Source organism: Pleurodeles waltl, chromosome 11 (genome assembly GCF_031143425.1).
Source record: "Pleurodeles waltl isolate 20211129_DDA chromosome 11, aPleWal1.hap1.20221129, whole genome shotgun sequence".
NCBI classification, from domain to species: Eukaryota; Metazoa; Chordata; class Amphibia; order Caudata; family Salamandridae; genus Pleurodeles; species Pleurodeles waltl.
Window position 1 is genome coordinate 425,697,633 of NC_090450.1, and position 16,481 is coordinate 425,714,113.

A 16,481-nucleotide genomic window follows, 5' to 3' on the forward strand; every position below is an offset into this window, starting at 1 on the left:
TTTAGCTAGCTGTGACTCAATAACATCCATCTACTCCTCCAAGGTGTAGACATCTATAAACTCTAGTAAGGCTGTGGTCAGAAGGCCCACTCTCCCACTTCTACGGAACCATCTTCTATACGCCTCCAATAAGTCCACTTGAAGATGGACTTCTATATTCTGCATGCAGTATCTGGGTTCGTCCACAAATGCTCACACCCTAGTTCTATTAAGTGAGATTTGATATAGCCATCCCAACCCAGGGTATCCTGGTAGCTACAGGAAACCTTAAAATCTTCTCCAGTCCCATCCGATATGGCACTAAATCCACAGAGGACCAAAGCCTTCTCCAATACATTAAGAGTCTAAGACCCACTCTGTGGACAAAGGCTCTATGGCTAAGTTCTAGCCAGAGGGGAAAGAGTGGAGTACTAGAGGGGAGACTGGTTAAAAGTCGTAAAGATCGATTTTCCAGCAATCCTAGATCACATGCCCCCTTACTTTTACTCCTCCATATAATGATCCCAGAGTGCTTGCAAATTATAAATATGGAGAGCTGGGGATAACAACTGAAAACTAGATCCCTGAATGTCTTCAGGATGCCACCTGTGTAATGCTCTAGCTTAGGTTTACACTTCTGAATATGTGCAGCCCAGGCAAAATGCTCTGTGAGATTAAACCCTAGATATTGAAAAGTACTTATTCTCTCCAAAGGAAGATCATTTGAGGCCAGGGGCGGGAGGATTGTGTAGCACAGGTTCAAGACCATATACTTGGTCTTGGTAAGATTGTTCTTGAGTCCTCTCTGCTTGCAGAAAACACAAAACTGGTCCGCCAAATTTTGTAAACCCATAGGAGATTTGGAAACAAGTAAGGTGTCATCGGCAAACAGGAGTGCTGGGACTTTCTTATTAGCTGGAGTTGTGGCATTATGCTTACACAACTGTAGCTGGGCCACTAAATCACTGATGTATAATAAGAACAAGGTCGGGGCAAGGACACACCCTTGCCTCACTCCCCGAGTAACTGGGATGGGCGCTGTCAATTCCCCACCGGAGACACATCTAACCTATTTTTCCTCATAAATGTGACCATTACCACAAGTCTGTGGACTTATCTCGTTGTCTAACCGAGTGTCAATATTTCTTACATAGGTTGCAAATTATTGTAAAATGATTATTTGCATCTCTAATTTATCTGCATGCATTATGGCGGCTTGCCCAATAGCTGTTATGGCTTTGTCCATCACGTCCCACCATCCCAGTCCATTCCTGACAGCGTCAATGCCATTATTAGTTTGGGTGTTTAGATCATATTCTTTTACTTTTCATGTACTTCCAGAGTTTTATGTGGCAGGGACGTTTTGACTGTCTTTACTACAAGGTCATTATCTATGATATTCATTTCATGATGCCCACCTTTGCTAACTGGCTCTTGTGACATTATCATCATTATCATCGTAGGGGACTGAATTTGATCTTGTTTTAAGGGGTCAAACGGATCCATTGCTCTGAGGATCTCCTCATCCTCAATATATTGCTCTTCTAGTTTTCCACAGGAGTCGTCAGTGTCAGTGTAATTATTAGGAGTTTTACTTGCTCTCCTATGTTGATTACATTTGTTTTGAGAGGGTGGAGTGGCTTGCAATTTCTGGTAATATATTCGTCCCAATCAAGCAGAATCATTTTGTTATTGATATCGTAGCACTCCGTAAATGTGCCTCAGTTTGTTGCTCATTTTTTACTTTGTAATACTTTTTTATTCCCTCATTGAAGGTTGTTAGTTTATCCATGGCAAGCTTGGTGGAGGATCTTGTAATTAAAAAGAGTTACAGTACTTCTGTGGGAGCTGATTCTCCTGCTTTTTCTTACCAGTTTTGACTTTGGGCCTTGTTGTATGTACTTTTAAGAGCAAAGAACTTCATGTGCGCATCATTTGGCTATGCAGCCTATACAGGCTTTCTTTGTCCTTTATCAAGGTTTATTTCAGCTCTGTCTTTTATTACCTTCAATAGCCTCTAATTGTTTCAGTTATAATTGCAGTTGACTGCAGAGGACTGCAGTTGGTATTGATACGATGAATAACCAGTTATTAATGATAAAATGATGTAATAGATGGGCAACAATAGAGCAGTGTAATACACCCACTACCTCTATTCCAGTCCACATCAATCCACTAAACAATACTTAATTAAAAAGTGTCTCAAGAGTGAAAGAAGAGGTGAAAATCGGGAGAAGGCCAGCAGATTGTAAGTGGGGCCGGATGGGCAGTTGGGGTTGTCGTGGGCCGCAAACAGCACCAAACACTAATATGGCCAGTTGCATCGCACACCTGCATACTGTTAGCTGTTCACCTAAGTGGCAGGGCTAACTGTTGTATTCTGCTATGGCAGGGCGCTGGGCAGGGAGCACTGAGAATGCCCACAAAGACAGTCCTGTGTCAGCTCGGCTCGTTCTCATGGCACACTGCACCTTTCTCCAACACCCCAACCGGCAAGGGTTCCCCCACTGCATGCCAATATCATCACAGGTGGTCTTCCCCCTCCTCACAGCAGCAGCTGTATGCACAAGGAAAATGTGTGTACACACATGTAAACGTCTCCATCACTGAGCACCATCTAAAAAGTGTAAACTTACTCAAAAGTGCTACTTACCTTTGTGAATCAGGCCTCTTGTGTATGACTTATTCCCCAAAAAAGGTCTAGCCCCACAAGTGTAACAGGGGTAGAAGAGACTTTTCTTGTTGGAAGATTCTGACTTGTTGAAAAAGACAGAGGTCTGTGGATCCATCCAGCCACAAAAGGTAATGCAAGACTTCCCTTCTGAGAAAGGGGTGTTAGACTTGAGGCATAAACCCTCAGGTTCTACTGGAGAAATTATTCTGGAGAAGAGCAGAGAGGATTCCAATCCATTGACTTAACAGACTTTAGAAAATCTGAAAGTTGGTTCCTCTGATGAAGGCTGGAGCTCTGAACCTATCCACCTTATTGGCTGGAGTTCAGATCATAAAATGAAGTGGGTTAGGCACCGGTAGTTGTATGGTTGTTTTCAATGTATTTTTCAATGTCATCTGCTGTTTTGAAGTTAACATTTACTGCCAAGGGTTCCCTGCCTGATGTCGGGGAATAATTCAAGCATGTGAATCTTTGAAAGATCCACAGATAGAGAATGAGTGCTCTCTCATGTCATTTTCACTGCACTGTGATAATAAGATGGAATTTGACCTTTTCAGTGTAGTAATCAAGGAACTGATTGTCATGTATTAGTGTAGGTGCTCTAAATAATGTGTTATTAGGCCACCTTTATTTTCACTAGCATGGCATAAATTACTGTAGTAAAAAGATAACATTGCTTATTACCACAGTACAGCATAACAGACCGAGAAAATAATGCTTCAAAGATTCCTTTTTAGAATCACTTTACAGAAGAGAACAAATTGGAACACACTGTAGGAAAGTACCATCTTTCTTGGCATGTTATCCCCATTCTTTTCCTGTATGTCAGTATGTTTTTGCCTGTCTCACTGGGATCCTGCTGGTCAGAACCCCAGAGCTCCTAATGTATTGCCTAATGTGTGTGTCTGTATAGTGCTTGCCTGTGTCACTGAGGCTCTGCTAATCAGAACCTCACTGCTTATGCTCTCTCTGCTTTTAAATTTGTCACTGTAGGCTAGTGACTTCATTTACCAATTTCAATTGGCACCCTGGACCCCCCTTATAAGTCCCAAGTATATGGTGCATAGGTACCCAGGGCATTGGGGTTCCAAGAGATCCTTAAGGGATGCAGCATTTCATTTGCCACCCATAAGGAGCTCAGACAAACCCTTCCACAGGCCTGCCATTGCAGCCTGCGTGAAATAGTGAACACACTATTTCACAGCCATTTTCACTGCACTTAAGTAACTTATAAGTCACCTATATGTCTACCCTTCACTTGCTGAAGGTTAGGTGCAAAGTTACTAAGTGTGAGGGCACCCTTGCACTAGCAAATGTGCCCCCACATAGTTCAGGGCCATTTCCCCGGACTTTGTGAGTGCAGGGACGCCATTACACGCGAGCACTACATATAGGTCCATACCTATATGTAGCTTCACAATGGTAACTCTGAATGTGGCCATGTATGGTGTCTAAGATCATTGAATTGTCCCCCCATTCCAAATCTGGTATTGGGGAGCCAATCCATGCATCCTAGGGGCTCCACCATGTACACCCAGTACTGCCAAACCAGCTCTCTGAGGCTTGCACTACAGCTAAAGCTGCTGCCACCTCACAGGCAGGGTTCTGCCCTCCTGGGGTCTGAGCAGCTCAGTCCCAGGAAGGCAGAACCAAGCATTTCCTCTGAGAGCAGGGTGTTGCACCCTCTCTCTTTGAAAATAGGTGTTAGAGGCTGGGGAAGGGTAGCCTCCCCCAGCCTCTGGAAATGCTTTGAAGGGCACAGATGGTGCCCTCCTTGCATAAGCCAGTCTACACCGATTCAGGTTCCCCTTGTCCCCTGCTCTGGCACGAAACTGGACAAAAGAAAGGGGAGTGACCACTCCCCTGTCCATCTCCACCCTAGGGGTGGTGCCTGGAGCTCTTCCAGTGTGTCCTAGACTTCAGCCATCTTGCTTTGCAAGGTGAGGGGGCACTCTGGAGGGCTCTGAGAGGCCAGTGCCAGCAGGTGACGTCAGAGACCCATCCTGATAGGTCCATCCCTGATAAGGTAGCCAATCCCCCTCTCAGGGCTATTTAGGGTCTCTCCTGTGGATTCTCTTCAGATTCTGCTTGCAAGTTTCCTTCAGGAAACCTCTGCAACTACTACTTCTGACCTCGGATCAACCGCAGCCTGGTCCAGGAACCGCTCTAACAGCAACAAAGTATCCACAAGGGATACTTTTCTTCTGCAACTTCATCTCCAGCCAGCAACTGCAACAGTTTCCATGGTTTGCAGGCTCTGAGGACTGCCTGTCTTCTCTCTGCACCAGAAGGGCCAAAGAAATCTCCCGCCACGGGACGGAGGCACTCCCCTGCTCGCACAGGCACCTTCGTTGACAACTGGTTCTCTTGGACTCCTCTTACAGCGACAAGCGTGCTCCTTGTAACACAGAGGGTGGTCCCCATCTACACAGACTGTCCTGTGGTCCTGCTGACGTAATTTGGAGGAGGTGAGACCTTTCCTTCCCTGAGAGCGACAGTACCCCTGTGCACCACGTCTTCTTCACCTCCTGAGGCCTCTGTGAACTATTTGCAAAATTCCTTCATGCACAGACTGGCCCAGGTCCCCCGCACTCTATCCTGGATGCTCAACTTGCTGAGTTGACCTCCGGCTGCGTGGGACACTTCTTCATAGTGCTGCACCAACTGCATTTTGCACCTCCTTTGTCCCTGTGTCCTGGGACTCCCGTGGGTGCTGCCTGGCATCCCGAGGGCTCTCTAAAGCGCTGAGACCCCTCTTCCTCCTCACACAAAGATGAGGCCCCCAGGTCCCTCCTGGGTCCAGTCAGTACCATTTTGACGCAAAACACACATTTGTCGTAACCAAGGTTTGTTGGCGACCTCCAACACAAAATCACATCTGCATCCATCTTCAAATCATGGGACATCTTTTGCATTACACAGGAACCCACTGGCATCTTCCTAGCGTGCATTCCTGCTGTCTTCGTCTAACATGGGACTCTTCTTTTGCACCCTCTTTTGGGTTGGCAGGGGCCCCTGTCCTTCTTGGATCTTCTTTCGACTTCTGGACTACGTTCCCCTCTTTTTCAGGTCTTCAGGTCCAGAAATCCAGCAGATGTTGTTTGCAGACTTGGTTGGTTACTGCAGTAATCTATATCACGAGGTGTAGTGTGTCCTAAGGAAACTTGCAGTACTTTATTCCTGCTTTTCTGGGCTCTGTGGTGGAGTAATTAACTTACCTTTACTGTATTGTTACTCTCCCAGTGATTCTGCACACACCACACATGTCTAGGGGGGAATTAGTGATTCACATTCCACTTTCTTAGTATATGGTTTGTGTTGCCCGTAGACCTATTTTCTCCCATTGCATTCTACAGCATTTCCTATTGTTTGCACTATGCTATGTCTAATTACTTGCCTTATTTTGGTGTCTAGTGTATATATTGTGTACAATACTTACCTCCAGAAGGAGGATTGCCTCTAAGATATTTTTGGTACTGTGTCACCCAAATAAACTACCTTTATTTTTGGTAACACTGAGTATTGTCTTTGCTTGTGTATTAGTACTGTGTAACTATAAGTGGTATTGCAGGAGCTTTGCATGTCTCCTAGTTCAGCCTACGCTGCTCTGCTATAGCTACCTCTATCTGCCTAAGCTGCTAGGACACTACTACATTTCACTAATAACGGATAACTGGACCTGGTATAATGTGCAAGTACCCAAGGTACCCACTACAAACCAGGCCAGCCTCCTACAACTTAGCCTCTGATAGAGTGCTTGCACTGCCATGCATGGGGGACTATTTTATATCTCAAAGGTACACTGATTAATCAAAAGTAAATTCTTTATGATAGATGTGTTGTATACAGAAAGCGATTTTTTGTATTATTTTTCACGTTTGCATGTTTAAAAAAATGTTTTAGTTAGTCTTTAAAATGTGAGCTAGATATTTTGGTTTGCCAAAGCTTGTTAGCAATTGCTGACCAAGAGTATTCTGTAGATTCAACCTATACAGCGCATGAATCCACCGGTCAACAAATAGCAATAGTCTTCAGCCATACAACACCTGCACCTGCTGCCTATTAAGATGCCTTTGGCTTCACCTTTATTCTATTACCTGCAACCACTGTTAATGAAGTTGTGAGAAACTATAGCTGAATAGCATCAGCATTTTCCATCATTAGGGTGCAATATATTTCACAAGTGCAGCAGCTGCATGTTCTGGCCCTAAAGAAGCAGAAGACTTTAAATACACTGCACCTCTTTGAAATGTGGATAAGATAAAGTTAATCTAGTCGGCATATGCTGGCAAGCAATATACTATAAGTTTCACTCCCACAGCTTCTGCATCAGCTGATTATGATGGTGTTATTTTTCCAGGTGTGCAAAACTGTAATGAGGGGTGTGCAAAATTATTCCTGTGACACATTTACCAGACCCACATGGGTTGGGCAAAATCTGCCACATCAACGTCACATGTGACTTTTTTGTACAATAAACAAAATAGATCGCTTCTTGGAGTGATTCAGTGTTTAGTATTTGAGCTGCCCTGGAAGTCCCAATGAAGGCTCATTTGAAGCTTCATGCGTAGGCAGGGCTCAGAGAGGTCAGATACATTTGCTTGAATGTCCCACTCAGTCACTCGGTCTGCACAGATTAGAAGAAGGGCTAGTAAACTTTCTCCGTATTAAGAGGGCAACGGTGTGGGTGACCTACTGTGCATCTGGTTGATTTCCTTTGATGTTGCAAGGGGTCCAGGTAGCCTCATACAAGCAACAAATTGGCCAGTCCCTGCTCGTGGTGAGGTGGGGGAAAGCACTGCCAGGGCCTCAGTCCAGAGCTCCATTGGGGACTGCCTGTGATCCATGTGCTGGACCACTGTGTTGCCGTGAGCCAGGAGAGGGCTCCTATTCCTCACCAGACTAAAAAGACCTGCTGGGCCTTAGGTCAGAGCTCTGCCAGGCCATAGGTGAGAGTCCCCAGGACCTGGAATTCGTGTGCTTGCCCACTGTGTTTCAGAGTGCCCAGGATGGGCTTCCTCAGGCCGAAGGAGGGCTCCCCTGCTTTGCCAGGATAACAAGCTCTGACCGGGCCCCAGATCAGAATACCAGCTTGCTTAGGATTGCAAGGCCTTGGCCTCCATTCTCTGGCCTGATGTGTTGCAGCTGCCTGTGGCAGGGTAATATAGGCTGAGGAGGGCTCCCCTACATCACTAGGATAAGAAGCTTTGACTGGGCCCTGGGTCAAAGCTCCAACAGGCCTGGGGTTGCAAAGCCCCGGTCCTCGGCTCCATTCTCCAACCAACGTGCCCCGACAGGGGGCCAGCAGCTGTTTTTCAGAACTAGGTCCTCGATTAAGAGGGCCTATGGGGCATTCATATTGTTCTGCTATGGGTGACATTCTTGGACCAGCACAAGAGGAACCAAAGTGAAAGCATTTCCCAAAAACATTTTAATTAACCAAGAACCATAGTCGTATGTTCAAAGACAATAAGATTGTGGTGTAGTTCTGACCATAAACAATACCGACTAGAGATCTAGCTGCTTTATTTCCATTACTCAGCACACAAACTTCAAAGAGTGACAAGTGGCATTCAGCCACTCAAGACCAAGCAATAACGTTTCGGTGATGCCCTTAGATGTCCGGTCCACGTGCGCTCCATTAAATGGATCAGCATGTGTTTACCCTATGCTGACAGGTGCTGGTAACCCTGCTGAACCATGTTTGTGACAAGGATTGATGAGTGGAAATATTTCCCATGAAAGAGGAATTCCTGGGAAGGGTGGGTCATAATCTCATTTTGATGATTTCAATGCCCTTTGTACACACCTTATGAATCTATTACTGATTCAGTAGTTTACTAAGGTCCTCAGATCAGCCACGTTGGTGGTGGGCAACAGTTCTGGCACAGCACAGAGAAGATGGTCAAACTTGACTATTGATAAAAAGTAAAAGATGTAACAAGGTTTCTGTAGGTGAACCTGCTGAAGGACCATTAACGGCGGAGTGGCCAGAGTGTCGGCAGTGCTAGCCTGAACTTTGGTCACCTACCAGAAAGAACCCAGGAACAGGACCCTGCACCTATACTTGTTTGTTGGTTGCTTGACCAAGGGCTGGGTGAAGGCAGGCTCCTCTTTTTGTCAATGAGAATCTGACTGACACACGCGAGGGACAGTAACAGGGTAACTGTGGCTGGTGGGCCATGGAGGGGCCAGATATGACAGAAAGCCCTCCCAAGATGGAACCAATGTTCACCAACATGACCCAGCTGAACTAAATTCAAAGAGAGAGACAAAGAGAGAGAGAGAGACAGAGAGAGAGAGAAAGCGAGAGAGAATGTAGAGAAAGCAACCTTTCATCCTGGTCCTCCCATGCGTGATCCTGACCTATCTAGGTTTTGAGCAACCAAGGAGTGGCCACCTCCAGGTGCGAGGGCAGCCTGGAATGGGAAGAAGCTGGAGCATGAGTGAAACCCTGCTCCTCTCTGTAGAGACTCCGGGCCACTTTGAGATGCCACTGGTGCAAACCTCAGTGACCACAGGTGGTTGTTGCTTCGTGGGGCAGAAAGGGGGATGGCCCTGACAGCTCCAGCTTCAATGCACCTACCCAAGTGGTGGTTGTGTGAGTCATTTTGATGGCACTTATATCCTGGCTCTTGTCCACAGGCACCTCCAAACCAGTCAAGTGGGGACCTAGCCTGGCGGCATGGCTCGGGGCCAATGACTAGGCTGGGGACCGGGGAGGAGACTTAGAACACTCAGTGGTCTAGCCCTGTCTCCCACCAGCTGTGGCAGGTGGTGGATGTCTGTTGTGCAGATGGGGCAACCCTCCCTTGTTGCCAGGCATCCCTTTGCCCAGTCTTTGTGGGCTGCACTGGTGTTTGAAGACTTGTATGGATCTTCCTGAATGCCCAGGTGGGCCAGTGGAAGACCTGCCTGCCTCGACTGCTGTGGGAACTGTTCACCAGCCTGGTGCTGCTGGTGGGGCTCCTCGACTGAGCACATAAGAACTTTTCATTTCTCAAGGCTGACTCCCAGAGAGGAATCCTGATGGAGGGAAGTGCCTTCTTGCTGCAGGCGCAGCAGACAGGCGGTGCAGCCTTCCCCCTGCTTCTCCAGGACTCACACAGGTGGGAGGATGTTGCAAAGGTTGCTTGCGACTCCGGGATGTGGATTGATAAGCCCATGTGTTGATGAAGAACACAGCTCGCTGTGAGAATTACTGTGAATTGCAGGACAAATTGATCATCAAAACTCAAACTCACCTTGTGGCCCTGGGTTTCTCCTTGGGCTACACCTGTTGGAGGGTCACTTGAACATCAATCGGCCTAGGGCAATCCCAGGGCACAGTTGGGTTTCGCACGAGAGACTGTGCTTTGTTCATTCCCTCAAGGTCTTACCCCTTTGGCATGTCACAGGAACCGGCCCTTGGGGTTCTGAATGACATCATAGACAATACAAGCTTTGCTCTTGTTGTCTATTTAATAACACTCAGAACCTGCTGGCAAAAAACATCCCCGTAGCTCACAGCTACCCATCTATAATTTTAGATGTATACTATTGCACAAATAGTCAATAACTACCAGGCAATGCCTTCTCATTGGCTAACATTTCCTAGATGTAGCCTTGGGTACCTAAAGTCTTCAAGATAAAGTCTTACCTGCAGCCCCCGATCGTTCCACATGATTGCACTCTCATTAATGACAAACTGCTCATCATAGGGAGCACTGCTGTTGAAAGTTCCTACTTTCACATGGAGGATGGACCCATCTCGTGAACGGTGCCAGTTCAAGATATCGTAAACTGCAGGAGGGTCACCATTTTCATCAAAGTACACTTCATCTCCTGCTGGGTTTGTGAAATGCACATTCTTCAGATAGTGGAGAAGCTGAGGAACACAAATGTTGGTCAAAGTTAGTCCATGCACTATATACGTTCTCATGAAGGCCAAAGGGCCATTGGAGGCCTTATTTATTTGTCACTTTATTCGCAGGCAGACTGACTCACCCTGCTGGAAGTATGAATGGAAGCCCTAAATTAGTTGGATGATAATGGCAAAACCATGATATGTGAAGGACACGATAAATAGACAAAGATACCAAGTTTTAAGAGCTTACATGTGACATTTCCATGGTTTCAGTAAGAGTGAGATTCTACTGCCAAATGTGTGGCACTTCAAGTAACACATACAGTGTGTCATGCAATTTAAAAAGAATAATGACTTACATATTCAGGGTGTCTTCTCAGGTTCAGGCTGTTACCTTGTAGCACTATAAATACACAAGTCTGAAGTCCCCACTGAGCCAGCAAGGTTTTATTTCTGTTTCTCTCTGGTTACACACAGACAAATGCAGAAGTGAATTTCCCACCATTAACTTTCACTTCTATTTTTCTTTCATTTAAGGTTGCCTCTTATTTTATGTACAGGAACCCTTGTGTTTTATAAAAATATATATTTTGAAAGCATTTGTATATTAAACAAGAAATCTATTTGCAGATTTTGTGGCAGCTTATTTTATACTGTATTTGATGCATCCTTAAAAGAAAGACTTGCATATTCACGATATCTTCTCAATGACAGACTGGGACTTCGTAACATTATAAATAAACAAGCCACGAGTCCCTACTTCGCCAACCAGGATTCAGTTTTGTTTCTCCCTAGTTACTGCAGTGATTGCATTAACCAGTTGGCATTTCATAACATCAAAGAATGCATTTCCCACTGATTACTTCAACTTGTAGTTATCTTTCATTTAAGGTGTGTGCATTATTTTATATGCAGTCACCTGAAGGTGAAAGACCAACAAAATAGTTATAGAAAATGTTGTCCTTTTAAGCCATGTCTTTGACCTGATCCCTCACCCTGGCACCACCACCCCTATTTCACTATTGCTTAGTTTGTAACAAATTAAGTGGCAGGGCCCAAAGTATTTCTAGGGGGTTCCCTGCAGCTGGCACATCTACAACTCCTGCAAATGCTGCCAAGCGCCAGTGACAGCAGGAATGGAATGCTAGTGTTAGCAGTTTTTAGAAAGTATAGTAGATTGCGTTAGATTACATGAAGTGCAGACAATACTGTATTTAACAGAAAATGTAACCCACATGAACCACGCAAACCTCGGGACAAACTAAACCTGTACATACAAACATCTAAACCCACGTGAATTCATACATCTTATACTACAAGTCTTACCGACAATATATTTAATCACGTACTCTCTAGCAACCCATAACCTAAACCACTAAACTTTAAGAGTTGCATATTCTCCTCTCCTCTCTCTACTTTATCTCTCTCTCTCTCTCCCTTATCCTCTTCTAGGTGGATACTAACAACCAACAATGCCGTGAACCCTCTCTAGTAAATCTGTCGTTTACTGTCGTGAATTGACACAATTATCTGAAACTCATTTATTTTTAAGCATTGCGCCGCTATTTTTTGTTGTCCCATATCTCAATTTCCTTCCAAAAATGCTTACAGTAAACATCTTTGAGAACAAAAAAAGTGTATTAAATTGTTAAATGTATAATTGCTCCACTGATAAATTCTGATGATAAAATAGACACTCACTGCCACCATGCAGTGGATAAATATGCGCTAGTGTTCAGAAAGAAATGCGAATGCTGAGCACCGGCAAACATCGGCATAAATTAAGCACTGCATTGCACTCACAATGAGTTTGATGCTCTGCTGGACCTACCTGGGCCAAATCGAGCTGAGTTCTCAATGACTGCCATGTTGAGCCCGAAAGTGTCTTCACACCGAACTGAGGGCCACTGGACTGAAGACAGTGCTGAGGCGACAGGGCAGGGCTGGTAGTCATTTGCCTGATAGTTGTCAGTGGCAGCAGCTTAGAGCAAGCTGAAGAGGGCTACTTGCGTTTGTTTTATTATATCCTGCAGTGCCTCGTCCCATAGGAGCTGTATTATGGACTTTATGGGCAGATGTATCAAAGAGTTTTACCCATTCTATGTCTATGGGAAAATGTGTTCGTACATATGGCCCTTAGTGCGGTGATGCAGACACCAGCACTATAATGTGTCAGTCTAACCCCCTGATGCGTAGTACTTGGTAGGGTTGAATAAGCAAATCCACTGGTTGAATGTTATCCACTATGTTATCCTTAAGGTGGAGAAAAACCCTTGGCCCTTTTCCTTCAGATTCTTGCACTTCTTCCAGAACATTTTCTATGACCACAAACCTTTAAAAATGGTCCTTAGTCTCTTTCAGGTAGTTTTTGTGATCGGCAATTTCTTCCAGAACCACTTGTTATTCCAGTTCATACTTAACTGAAGTGTCTTACCCTCAATAAGCAGGCGCCCAGTCGCTAACCATAATAAATAACATTTCCACAGAAATGTCCATAGTTGTGCACAATGTGGCCCATATTTATACTCTCTTTGCACTGGATTGCGTCATTTTTTTAGGCAAACTTAACACCATATTTATATTTTGATGCCAGACCCGTCTGGCGTCAAAATATCTGAGTTTGCGTCATTTTCTGGATGCGTGAAACTGCCTTGCGTCAATGAGATGCAAGGTAGGCGTTCCCGTCCAAAAAATGACTCAAACACCCGTGCGCCATATTTATCCATCCGGGCAAAAATGATGCATGGCTGGGAAGCGTACCCGAAAAATGACGCAAAGCTCGATTTGCGGCAAATTTTAAAGCCTGGGTCAGGGCAGGCGGTAAAATGGTGCAAGCACACCACTACTTAAGGAAACTCACACAAGCAACATCATTGCTCAAGAAGGATGACATGGAGGTGCTACTCATGCCAGACGACGCAGAGCACAGGATCAACAGCAGCAGCTACCACTACACCAACGTAGACCCCAAAGGCAATGCAGAAGGCAGGAGAGGCTAACTGGCAAGCCATACAGCAGCTGCTGCACCAAATTGAGCCACAGTTAACAGCCAGCCTGCAGACACCCCATAATATTCCACTGGCGACCAAGCTGCTAGCTGTACATGTTGGCAAGTGGCTGATTCCAAACTGCGGGTACCCTGGTTGCTGGGGTATCACAGCCCTCATTCTCCACCTTCCTTCCCAAGGTCCTTGATGCCATTATCTCCCTTACACCCCGCCACATCAGCTTCCCCAACACACAGCAGAGGCAGCAGGAGACCAAACAGGGGTTTTATCAAATACATGGCTTCCCGCATGTGCTTGGTGCTATTGACTGCACCCATGTCCGGATTGTACCACCTGCAGCAACCGAGCACCCATACTGCAACAGAAATCATACCCACTCCATAAATGTTCAGGCCATTGTTGACCACCATGGTTTGTTTATCAACATCTTGGCAAAGTATCCTGGGAGTGTACATGATTCCTTCATCTTCTACCACAGCACCATAAATTGGCACTTCCAGGATGAACGATATGGCAATGGCCTTCTTGTCGGTAAGTCCATAAACCTAGTAATATATACATGGCACAGCAGCCCTGTAGGACACACAATACATACACCACTACATTGACACGTGGCCAGGAAGACACTGAGGTGCGACACAGGTTGTTATGTTTGACATCCTGACCCAATGGGATACACACCTATGGACAAATGACGGCTGCCAATAACAATAGATGCCACTCTAGAGCCACAAAGGACCAATTAAAAACCACACAGTGACAATGACATGGCCTGCACTGGCAGTACAGCTTGGAAGATTAACAATTCAATATTACATAGGCCACATAGTCAATCCCACCACCTCCCAAGCAATAAGTACTGTGGAAGGGGTGTGAAATGTGGTTGAAGCAGGTCAAACACCATGAGACACATAGCATGATGATTCTGATTCACATGTAGGTTATAGGCAGGACAAACATCACACATCACTCCTGGGGTGACGTTGCCAGCTAGCAATAAGGAAGTGGACTGTGCTATGAACACATATTGATGTGACACTAATGCAAAATGCACACTGCTGCACATACTGAAAGAGCCAATTCTCCATCTACATAACAGATGTACAGAGAGGTGGCCCTTCCTGCACACATACATCCACCTCCACAAGTCAGTTAGTCAGCTCGCCTGGATCAAGTTCAGTAGTGTAGGTGCATGGTCGCACATAAGCCACTGGCAGAGGGCATCACAAAGGTCTACATAGAACCAAGTTACACATGGGACAACTCTGCATTGACAATACTGAACACCTTTGTGCTGGCAACTTAGGGAGATGTGTTGGGCATTGCCACTAAGCCCAATCAAAGTGCCTCACCTCTGGTTTTCATCTGCAATTACATATGTCCAAGTGGATGGGATGTCCAGGCCATGTAGTGCAACCATGTTACCACCACATTGGAATCTATTGTGTGTGCGGAAGTATCATGTCCCCTCCAGTGAATGCACACTAAAACATCTTGCTCACTACATAACTCATGGGAGATACACACTGAACTGCAATTCGGAAACTAAACCATAGATATGAGGTCAATGAGCCAAACACGAGTTTTCAAGTCAAACAACCCAATGCAGAAAGAACCTCACAGAAGCCCAGGATCCCACACAAGGCCACAAACACATATGAGTCACAGACAACACAAGATATCAACTGCCATGCTACATGACATTCCTGGTGCAAGCAGGAAGAAAATACTTACTCTTATTTTCTCTTTCAGCTGTTTAGGGTTATGGGATCCAGCCATGGATCATGACCCCATTCCCCAACCCAAGCACAGCAGCAAAGCGTGCCTATAATGAGGCATATCGGAGGACACACAGCATTGTTGAACGGACCTTTGGCATCCTGAAGTCCAGATTCAGGTGCCTGGACATCACCGGAAGCAGCCTCCTACAATCCCCAGAAATGGTCTGCAAGATCATATTGACTTGTACCATCCTGCACAACATTTGTGTTAGGAGGAACATCCCCCTAAATGAACCTGAACAAGAATCGCCTGAAGAGTAGGAGGAGGCAGATGGTGCCTGGGAAAATGAGGGGGAACATCCAAACACAGCTGCAGGAATGCGTCGCAGACAGCAGATTGTTCAAAACCTTTTTCAACAATAGTCACTATAAACACATTGTTACAATATGGAATTAAACATCTCACTTTATCACTGAATCCTGCTCTGGGTAATTATTTATGCATCACATGTTCTTTTGGAATCTGAGTATTACCTCAGGGAACATGTCACAAAGACAAAATTGACTACTTCTGATGGCACATCACATTTGATGGGTATGATTGTACAGCAAACATCACACAGTTTGTACCAAAACCATCTTTTATATTTCACATTTGAAGGGCAAAATCATAGGACCACAGCTATGACAGACATTTATGTTGCCAACATGGTCTACTATAGCACATGACGCACAACTATGACATCTTCAATCATAAGGTAAATAAACGCATCATACATGAGGCAGTGGATGTGAAATTGCATTGGTAACAGGAATGTATGAACAGACCCTTGACATTAGTAAGTGTGACATTAGCTACTTCTGCAAGGAGCTTGTGTGACAAGAGGTGCATCAATCGTGAAAATGGATAGCATGAGTGTCCCAGGCATGACAAGCACTGCTCACAAGACATGCCCTGAGCAGTCCATCCCAGGTAATAAGTCGCTCCACAGCCATGTTTTAAGTCTCTGCCCTCCCTTCTCTAGGGGGCACTGTAAATGGGCTATATGTACCCAGGGAATCATCATCAACACTCACCCAGACTCCCATTCTGACTCCTGTTTGCTTCCCTTTTCTGTATGGCATGCCATAGTACAACTACATTAGTTTGCATGGACTTCAAGTCCCATACTGCACCGCCTGGTAGTCGGTAAGACCTGTAATCTTCTGTCCATAGCTTCCTATGGGAAAAGTCCAGTTGGCCCTTTATTCTG

At 45.4% G+C, this 16,481-nt stretch overlaps 1 protein-coding gene across 1 annotated transcript in view; it reads right to left on the reverse strand.

The window, feature by feature from the left end:
• The window catches only part of LOC138265108 (vomeronasal type-2 receptor 26-like), a 97,249-nt gene that overhangs the window by 70,530 nt on the left and 10,238 nt on the right, over window positions 1–16,481 (reverse strand). Inside the window, exon 2 of the mRNA XM_069212650.1 lies at window positions 10,293–10,520. Coding sequence (XP_069068751.1) covers window positions 10,293–10,520 — 228 coding nt within the window. The remainder of the gene's footprint in view (window positions 1–10,292; window positions 10,521–16,481) is intronic.